The 10,181-nt window shown below is 37.1% G+C and overlaps 1 protein-coding gene across 1 annotated transcript; it reads left to right on the top strand.

The window, feature by feature from the left end:
• Positions 1-3,386: 3,386 nt before the first annotated feature.
• LOC306871095 (collagen alpha-2(I) chain-like) lies at positions 3,387-9,698 on the top strand. The gene is made up of 18 exons (XM_079418786.1): positions 3,387-3,494; positions 3,578-3,631; positions 3,770-4,011; positions 4,152-4,205; positions 4,296-4,349; positions 4,452-4,505; positions 4,593-4,646; positions 4,727-4,780; positions 4,912-4,965; positions 5,999-6,052; positions 6,805-6,822; positions 6,926-6,979; positions 7,086-7,148; positions 7,281-7,446; positions 7,543-7,649; positions 8,487-8,564; positions 8,641-8,823; positions 8,906-9,698. Exons 5-18 carry the CDS (start codon positions 4,347-4,349, stop codon positions 9,059-9,061), a joined length of 1,098 nt encoding a protein of 365 aa, XP_079274912.1. The 5' UTR covers positions 3,387-3,494; positions 3,578-3,631; positions 3,770-4,011; positions 4,152-4,205; positions 4,296-4,346; the 3' UTR covers positions 9,062-9,698.
• Positions 9,699-10,181: the final 483 nt, after the last annotated feature.

The following is a 10,181-nucleotide window of genomic DNA, read 5'->3' as shown; positions in this document are numbered from 1 at the left end:
AATCAGTCCAGACATGAAAATTCATGATTGCTTGTAGCAGCGATTTGATTCTATATACTGTTTTCTTGCTTTCAGGGTTATCCAGGAGCCACAGGCCTTCGTGGACAGCCAGGTCACATTGGAGAGAGGGTTAGAGCTTTCTGCTGTAAATATTTTACTATGAATTTTTCTCTGATTATTCTGGATGTCATATCACATATATTGTCTGAATGTGCATCTGCAGGGTGAATCTGGCATCAGGGGTCCTCTGGGCCCACCAGGGCAAAGAGGTCCACCAGTAAGCTGATTTGAATGTTATCTGTTAAGTATCATTAATGTTATGACATTTTGGCAATTTCTTCTCTAAAACAATTGTTACCTTGTTAACCTTTTAAGGGTTTACGAGGCCCGGTTGGTGAGAGGGGCCCAAGCGGACCACAGGTGAAGTAACTTCTCCATTCAGAGAGCCAAGTAATTGAATAGCACTGTTTTTTATATTCAGAGATGTAATCAATAACGTTTTCACCTTTTTTTAGGGTCGCCAAGGGGAAACAGGACCTGCTGGCTTGCGAGGTTTGCCTGTATGTAGCCCTCAGTTTGAATTATACATTTAGATTTTTGAGAAGCAGGGAAAAAAAGAATACATTGAAAGTAATTATTTTATTTTAAACTGCAATATTTCATAATATTAATTTATATGTAATACACCATGTATATTATATAATACGTCATTTTAAATAATGTATATGTATTGTTGTAGTTAGCACTATTGAATGTCAAAAGATCATAGCATTTGAGGAATTATTGTTCATTACATTTTGTACACGTGTTTGTGTTTTTGTGTCTATGTGTCAATTCAGGGGCCCTCAGGACTGCCAGGGATAGAAGGAGTAGCTGGAAAGCCAGGTCCCCCAGGGAGCCAGGGGCCTCGGGGGCCACAGGGAAAACAAGGACCGATTGGATTGCCAGTGAGTGGGTACCCCTCATTTTGATTGTTGAATTTTTAGGAGAAAGTTACAATCTGAGTTTCTGATCATATTCTGCTATTCTTCAGGGTTCACCGGGAACAAATGGAATGGTTGGTCAAGCAGGAGAGAAAGGAGGGCAGGTATTGTATGCATTTCAATTTCCTAAAACATGTTACATAACAAAGGATTAAGCATTTGATTTCTAATGCTCTTCTTTAGGGACTGCCAGGACCTTCAGGTGACCCTGGATCTGTTGGATTGGATGGACCACAGGTTGTTTCATTTCAATTTATGCAGAATTACCTGCTCTTAGAAGGCATCCTGTTTAAGTTCCCTGAATCAACTTCTTTTCTTGGGCAGCTTTCCAAAAATAAAAGCGACTTGATCTCTGGCTTAGTATGTTTTTAACAAAGGCCTGAGAATATTTTGATATAAGGAACATAGCATAAGTGCTAGAGATTTTTGTTAAAGTGTGATGCATTAGCTACCCCATCTTGTTTTAGTAAAATTATCATACAGTTTATTCACTCTTTCTGCTGTAGGGCCATCCTGGTCCAGTTGGTTTTGAGGGGTCAACAGGGCCAAAAGGAGAACATGTAAGTGTTAATACTGATTTAAATGCATCCATCAAAACCACCAAATCTGTCAGCTTACACTCCAGTATTTTTCCAATTTAAATGATATAACTAGGGTATTTGATTTTAGGGATCACCCGGGCCCATTGGGAAGCCTGGTCCAAATGGCCATCCGGGAGAACAGGGACCTCAGGGCTCTCGGGGAATGCAGGGCGCATTAGGACCACGTGGCAAAGAGGTCAGTGGCAGTGATTACATGAGGCTTCAAGTCTCATTATTAAGCCTCATTATGCTAAATTTTTGGTCATTAAGAGTTTTTTTTTTTTAAAGAAACAAATGATTTTATTTAGACTTCAAAAGTTACAGAAAAGACATGTATAATGTTACAAAATATAAAACGTCCATTTTCACAAAAATATTAAGCAGCACAACTGTTTGTTTTTTTTAACACTGATAATAATAAGAAATGTTTGACACTGAAGACTGGAGTAATGGCTGCTGAAAATCCAGCTTTGCCATCAGAAGAATAAACTATGGTTTATAATAGATTGAAATATAATTTTTTTAAAATTGTAGTAATGTTTCACAATATTATAATTTTAGTAGATTTTTTTGATCAAATCAATACATCCCTGCCCTGGTGAAAATAAGAGAGTTATTTAAAATAAAAAAATAAAAAATCTTACCGACCCCAAACAGTATATGTATCTTAAACATTCTTGTTCTTTTAAAGTGCATTACAATAAATGATAATGAGTATGATGTTTCATATATAGGGAGGTATTGGGCCTCCAGGTGATATTGGTGACCCTGGGCCTAAAGGACAAAAGGTAAAATAATTGCACAACACTAAGATTTCATTAAGATGAGCTGTTAAGGTCTATACTATGAACAGTTTCTACACGAAGTGAAGTAACTGTATTCTTATTCAAACAGGGTGACCCTGGACATCGAGGGTTCTCTGGACGACAAGGCCCATCTGGATTTTTGGGGGACAGAGGAGAGAGAGGACTGAAGGGGAATAAAGGCTACATCGGACCACAAGTTAGTGATCTTACTGAGCAATACCCATTTCTGTTGGACAGACCAACCTAACTATTGTGCACCAAGATGTAGTAGAATAACGATTGTCTCTTCACCAGGGTCAGAATGGATTGATGGGAAAGTCTGGTCCATCGGGTTTGATGGGTCTAGAGGTATGATTTTTATATAAGATGCACCTAAATCAACTTACATGATTGTAGTTTTTGACTAGAAACACACTTTTGGAGTTGGTTGGTTGGTTGAGTTTATAAGTTGGCTTTAAATGCAGGGTTTGATAGGCCTTCGGGGACCACCAGGAGCAAATGGTTCACCAGGCCCAAAGGTATTGCTCCCTTTTTTTCCTCAAGTTTCTTTCATCAAGTTTCCTTGTAATAGATCAGGATTACTCTTATATATTTCTTAATGTAACAGACCTGCTCTTTGTTTCATAAGGGAGAAACTGGATCACCTGGGGCACCTGGGCATCCAGGAGATCAAGGCAATCGGGTAAAATCAATGGCTGTTTTCCATGATAACAGTTTGGGTAAAATAACATTTGAATTGTGAACTGGGAACAAGACAAGAGATGCTGCATTTCTCTCACTGCCCTTTTTTGCATATATATTGGCTGCTATATAAGATTACAGGAACTGAGGGGAACCTCTCAATGTCAAATTAAAGTCATTATGTTTTTGTTTCATCTACAGGGAATAGCTGGGCAGAGAGGCTTAAAAGGGGTTATGGGGAAGGCAGGACCTCAGGTTAGTATGGCTAACCGTTTCAAGGTAAATCCTGGTTACAGTGCTAGATTTTCAGTGGATAAATAATACTGATATTGCAGGGAGCTGTGGGTCCCAGAGGCCCCGAGGGCTTACTGGGTCCAAAGGGTATGCCGGGACAAGAGGGAATTAAAGGTGAACCAGGAAGACAAGGACCTCCAGGGCAGATGGTAAGGCTCTAAATTAAAGAAGAATTTTTATAATGAGTGTCTAAAATCAGCTTGATGTCAGCTGATGATTGTCTCTTGTCTAGGGACCACCGGGCCTTCCTGGTAACAAAGGACCCTCTGCATTACCAGGAAATGAGGTAGAATTTCAACATAATATTGTCTACCTTTTTTCATATTTAGTCTTTGTTAAATAGCAATATTTTAATGTTCTTTGCATATGATCAAAATTCAGAAATGTATTTATTAATTTAATTGCATTGTGCTGTTATTTCCAGGGACTTCCAGGAGAAATGGGAGCTGATGGCCCTGTTGGCCCACCAGGGCCACAAGTCAGTATTTGTGTGATTTAATATCAAGGAAAATTCTGCAATGAATCAGCATCTAAATGGTGATATTCTTTCACCACCTGAAGACTGGGAATTATGTATTATTTCAGTTTTATTATGTATTATTAATGTTTTAGGGTCCAGCTGGCAAATCTGGGCCTCAGGGAAGGGATGGATCGAAAGGTCAGAAGGTCAGAGTGATCTAAATCTCTTTATTCATCATATGTTAGGATTTGCAATCTGATATCACAACATTCACTTTTTTCTTCTCTAGTTGCTCTGTTAATATCTTACTCAGTCTTACTGTAAATATACTATTCAAATTTTTCAGGGAAATGATGGTCTAGATGGACCTCCTGGAAAAGCTGGGCATGCTGGGAAGAGAGTAAGTACAGTGTGAAGGTTTTTTTGTGTGTGTTTGTGGGAATCATTTCCAGCATTAACAGAACAATTTAAATTATTCTTTCACTTTTAGGGGAAAACGGGAAAAGCTGGCCAGAGGGGTCTCAGAGGACCTAGAGGAGAGATGGTACTCATTTATAAATTAGTCATTTTTAAATGCTGCTAAACCTGTAAAGGCATGATGTTCATCACAAATTACTGTATAAGCAGCTTTTGTTTGATGTAACAGGGCCAACAGGGAGCAATGGGAAAGACTGGACCTCCTGGCAGACCAGGACCATATGTAAATGAATACATATGTGTAATGTACGTAAGATATATATGCAAGATGATGAGAATATTCATCAGTGGTCTACATTTATTGTTTCAGGGTTTACCAGGTATTCGAGGCGAGAAAGGAGAGAGTGGTGAAAAAGGCTTTGAGGTTTGGGGCTTTAATGGAAATGTCATATTAGAACTGACAAAACTGAGAACCTTGAGGCTTACTCTTCTTTCTGTCTATAGGGAGAGAAGGGGGAACTTGGGCCACTTGGTCCTCCAGGGAGAGATGGACTGAAGGTACCTTCATTCATCTTAATCAAATGCTAGAAGAAACTGAAAAGACTCAAGGCACCTATTAGTATTTTGTGTGCATAAATACTGAAATTATTAGTTGTTGTTCCTGACTTCTGTCTGTTGGTTTATTTCAGGGGGAGCAGGGCCTAACTGGGCAAAAAGGGAGACAGGGGCTGAAGGGAGAGCAGGTGATATACAGTATTTAGATATGCATGTAAATGTACAATGAGACTGTTGGCTTGTAGAATAATAAGTTCAAGTTTATTTGTATAGCACTTTTTACGATACAAATCGTTGCAAAGCAGCTCCACAGGAAATTAAGTTTCCACAATATATTTATATATCGCAGAACCTTAATATATTTAACTTATGGCAAAATTTGGTAATTCTGTATGTTGTTTGAGCATTGGCATCCTCCGAATTCCTCTGAGGGGTTGGCATTATCTTTTCTCAGGTGTTCGGTCATCTCAGATCATTTAAGGGTTGGATCCAGACTGAAGCTTCTGTAATTCCTACATCCCGTGGCAGAAGCAGAGAAACAAATAGAGACATAATTAGCGTAGCTGCTGTTCCATCTAAGCAAAAATGATTTGTTCAGCCCAAGCTAAAGAATAATAATAATGTACATTTGATCAGATATAACTGCAGTACAAGATTATAAGATGCATTATGTGAATGCTTGGCTAAAGAGATGTGCCTTTAATCTAGATTTAAACAGAGAGAGTGTGTCTGAACCCCGGATGTTATCAGGAAGGCTATTCCAGAGTTTGGGAGCCAAATGTGAAAAAGCTCTACCTCCTTTAGTGGACTTTGCTATCCTAGGTACTATCAAAAGTCCAGAGTTTTGCGACCTTAGGGAGCGGGTTGGATTATAGCATGGTAGAAGACAAGTTAGGTACACAGGAGCTAAACCATTTAGGGCCTTATAGGCAAGTAATAATATTTTGTAAATGACACGGAACTGAATAGGTAGCCAGTGCAGAGACTGTAAAATTGGGGTAATATGATCATGTTTTCTTGACCTGGTAAGAACTCTAGCCGCTGCATTTTGGACTATCTGTAGCTTGTTTATTGAAGATGCAGGACAACCACCTAGCAGTGCATTACCATAGTCCAGTCTAGAGGTCATGAATGCATGAACTAGCTTTTCTGCATCAGAAACAGGTAGCATGTTTCGAAGCTTGGCAATGTTTCTAATAGAATAATTTGTGCCTCTTTTAGGGGGATATTGGCCCAGCAGGTCAAAGAGGGACCCCGGGTCTACCAGGGATGCCTGTAAGTTATTACCACACTGCATTAAATGGAAGAGCAAATCCAAAAATATATTATTTTTCATATAATTGCCTGTTTTTTTTCTAGACTGTTACCCAATGAATTTTAACTTTTTTGTATTGGTAATTTAAAATGTCTTATTTTTAAACTCTACTGTTCAAAATTTTGATGTCAGATCAATAGATAATTCAGATCAATCAGATCATTTTAAATCATTTCTATTCTTGTAATGAAAAAGCTGAATTTTCAACAGCCATAACTCTCATCTTAGGATTCACATGATCTTTAGAAATGCTTCTAATATGCTGATTTGGCGCTCATGAAACGTTTTTTCTTAATGTTATCAATGTTGAAAGCAGTTTTTATGAATTTTTATGAAAACCGTGATGCTTTCCCCCCCCCACGATTCTTTGATTAATAAAACCTTCAAATGAACAGCTTTTAATTGAAATTGAAATTGTGTAACAATATAAATATCCAAAATCACAATTAATTTAATGCTTCCTTGCTGAAAATATGCATTCATTAAAAAAAAAAAAAAAGACTGCAAACTTTGACTGCAAACTTTTTAAACAGCAGTGTATATTTACAATAAGGTAAATATTTGACATTTAATTTACATCAAATTAATTATAAATTATTTAATAATCAGTTCCATGAAAAATATCCACATTGAGGTCAGTAGCATTAGACACTTTTATACAAAAATGACACTCAAGTTAACTATTCACTATATCTGTTTCTTCACTCCACAGGGCCTGTTTGGAGAACAGGTTTGGAACAAACATTTAAATACAGGGTTAAATACACATTGTTCTCTTATCTAGTTTACCTTTGCAGTTAACATTTGTTGATAATGAAATGTGATTTATCCAGGGTTTAAAAGGATATCCAGGACTTACCGGTCCAAAAGGAATGAGAGGCCCTCCTGTGAGTTTGCCAGTACTGACAGACACCTGAGTGATATACTGTATGTAAAACATGAGTCATGACATTAATGTATGTGCTGTAGTAACTGTAACTGTGTTTATTTTAGGGTCCACCAGGTCTTCCAGGTCCACCGGGCTTATCTCTGAACCTAACACTGACTCAGCTTAAAGTAAGCAGCTGATAAATGATGTTAGGATTTCAAATGTTTTTGCTCAGAATCCATTCATTGTATAACATATTTAATCAGGTGTTAACTTAATTGCTGTGTGACAATGCTTTTTGTTTTTTCCGCATAAATTAGGACCTCGTGTACCTCTCTGACAAGTCCAACTATCCACTTATTAAGACCCTGCTAGACTCACTTCAGCAAGACCTGCGATTCTTCATAGATCCTCCAGATGGCACTAAAGAGCATCCAGCCACCACCTGCTTGGAGTTGATGCTCAGTCATCCTAACTTAACCAGTGGTCAGAGTCATTCCCATGAATGTCATTGTTAATCTGTAGACTTAAATGTATTATTCTGGTCTGTGCGAATAATAATACTCACTATTCTTGTCTCAGGAATGTATTATATCGACCCAAATCAGGGCAGCCCTGCTGATGCTTTGCTGGTGTATTGTAACTTCGGTGCAGGTGGACAAACATGTTTGGCACCCCTGCAGCCACAAGTAAGTACATTTTTCCTCAGCATCTGATGGGGTCATCATATATAAAGAAAAATATTTGATGTGATAAAATAGCTTAAATACATAATGACACTTTCAAAACTCAAATCTCACTACTGTTTAAAAGTAAGAGTAGGTGAGATTGTTTTTCAATGTTTTTGAAAGAAATTGGATTGGATTGGATTCAATTTATTGTCATTGCACATGTAGGTACAAGGCAACGAAATGCAATAGAGAAGAAAAATACAGCACAACATGAGGAAAGGAAGGAGAAAAAAATATAATCCTCACACTATGCTCCTGAACGGGAGTACAGCGTGAGAACAGACAAAAAAAAAACTCTTATGCAAATCTTATGCAAAATAAATCTCTTATGCTCAGCAAGGCTGCATTTACTTTATCAAAGATGTAGTAAAAACAGTAATATTGTGAAATATTATTGCAATTTTAAATAAGTGTTGTCTATTTTACTATATATAAAAACATAATTTATTTTTGTGATGGCAAAGCTGAATTTTAATCTTCTAACATGCAATTTGGTGCTCAAGAAACATATATTATGATTATCAATGTTGAAAACAGTTTTGCTGCTTAATATTTTTGTGGAAATTATGATTCCTTTTTTTTATATTTATTGATGGATATAAAGATCTAAAGAACAGCGCTTATTTAAAATAGAAACCCTATACTGTCTTTACTGTCACTTTTGATCAATTTAATGCATCCCTGTTGATTTAAAAGTATTAATTTCTTAAAAAAAATAAAATCTTACTGACTCCACATTTTCAGCTTTGTTTTTCATGAATATTAATCTGATAATGAGACGCCTCTCTGCTTCAGATCCCCATGAAATCCTGGCTCAAAGACACCATGCCAGACTCATTTACATGGTTAAGCACTATAGATGGCGGCTTTCAGGTATGTTGTTTGCGCAGAACCACTAGCTCCTGCCATCATGTATTTCCCACTTGAGAAAACCATTGTGTCTTTACAGTTCGATTACGTGGAAACTGGTGTGGTACAAATAAGATTCCTACGACTCAACAGCAAGTTTGTGAAGCAGAACATCACATTTTCATGCCAGCCAAACAGCCACCAGGGCTCCAATGAAAGAGACATTAAGTTCCTTGCAGATTCAAGAAGACAGAGCTTCTTGGGAACATTACTGGATTGTGAAGTAAGATAACTGTATCTAAATGATAATGGATTGCATTGTTGTCGGTTTAATTTTATTATGTCCCCTTTCTGTTTGTGTTTAGCCTGTAGGGTCACTGGATGCAGACCTTCGGGAGTCCATGTTCCAGTTTGAGACTGAAGACCTGGAGCTTTTACCAATCAGAGATCTGGCTTTATTTGGCCACAGTGATACAACAGAACAGTTTCAGTTTACTGTAGGACAAGTCTGCTTCAGCTAAAACACAAACACATTTGAGGACTTGCTGAACTGTTGTGCAGAGCCCTTACTGAGTAGCTCTCTGCAGAGCCAAGAACGATAAGCAAAAATCAGGACTTTCTTTACTCTACTGTTCTCCATCTGCTGTGGGAATGGAGGTTCCTAATGAGGTTTTCACCTTCAGTACAATAAACTGATTTGTTGTCTAGTGGCAACAGCAATCTGGTGTGCAGCTTCTCATGAGGAGATGTAATATATTGTTGTATATTGTTTACAATGATTGTTTTCTGTTAAATAACTGATTATTTATGTAATGTCAGGATGTTACCCATCAGTTCGCTTCCACAAACCATGATTTCCTAAAAAAAAAAAACAATATTTGGGAAATATGGGAATATTTTGATCAGACAGTTGGACCATTGTTTATGGTGGATCCAATGGAATTTACTATACATTAACAAATTATGATGACCGTTTTTGAATAAAACATATCAATTGTTGTTCTTGTGTGCAAATTGCAAAAAAGAGTCCCATTAAATTTAGCTCATTGTAAAAGTAGCTCATTGCAATCTGTTGTAATAACAAGCTGATTTTATTCAAAAGAGTGTGTTTTATTGTTGGGTATGTTATGGTTGCCTTAGTAAAAACCAAAGGAAACCAAAATAAGTCCTCAAGGGGTTGTGTTCTTTCAGGTTACTGTATGAATTTAAAATGCATTCAGCGTGAATTATAACTGCAACAAATTTTTTGAGATTTTGGGAAGTGCAACATCTGCAGGAATCAGGACAGTCTGTTAATGTTAAAACCTAGGTATTGCAAATGCGACTTTGCCAAGGAAAAACCCAGAGGAAACTTAAAAACCCGTATAAATAGCTAAATGTAAAAATATGAGATAATTATATACTCTACCGTTCAAAACTTGATCTGTAAGAAGTCTCTTATTGGTACTCGCCAAGGCAGCATTTATTTGATTAAAAATATATGAAATTTTATTACAACAAAGAACTTAAAATGTAGTTTTTTTTTACTGTAAAAGCAAAGCTGAATTTAAGTCTTCTGTGTCACATAATCCTTCAGAAATAATTTTAATATGCTTTTTGGTGCTCAAGAAACATTTCTTATCACTGTCGACGTTGTGCTGC

The sequence above is a fragment of the Barbus barbus genome (assembly GCF_936440315.1).
Source record: "Barbus barbus genome assembly, chromosome: 6".
Taxonomy (NCBI): domain Eukaryota; kingdom Metazoa; phylum Chordata; class Actinopteri; order Cypriniformes; family Cyprinidae; genus Barbus; species Barbus barbus.
Note: the sequence above shows the minus strand (reverse complement) of the source record. Positions and strands in the feature narration are given on the sequence as shown.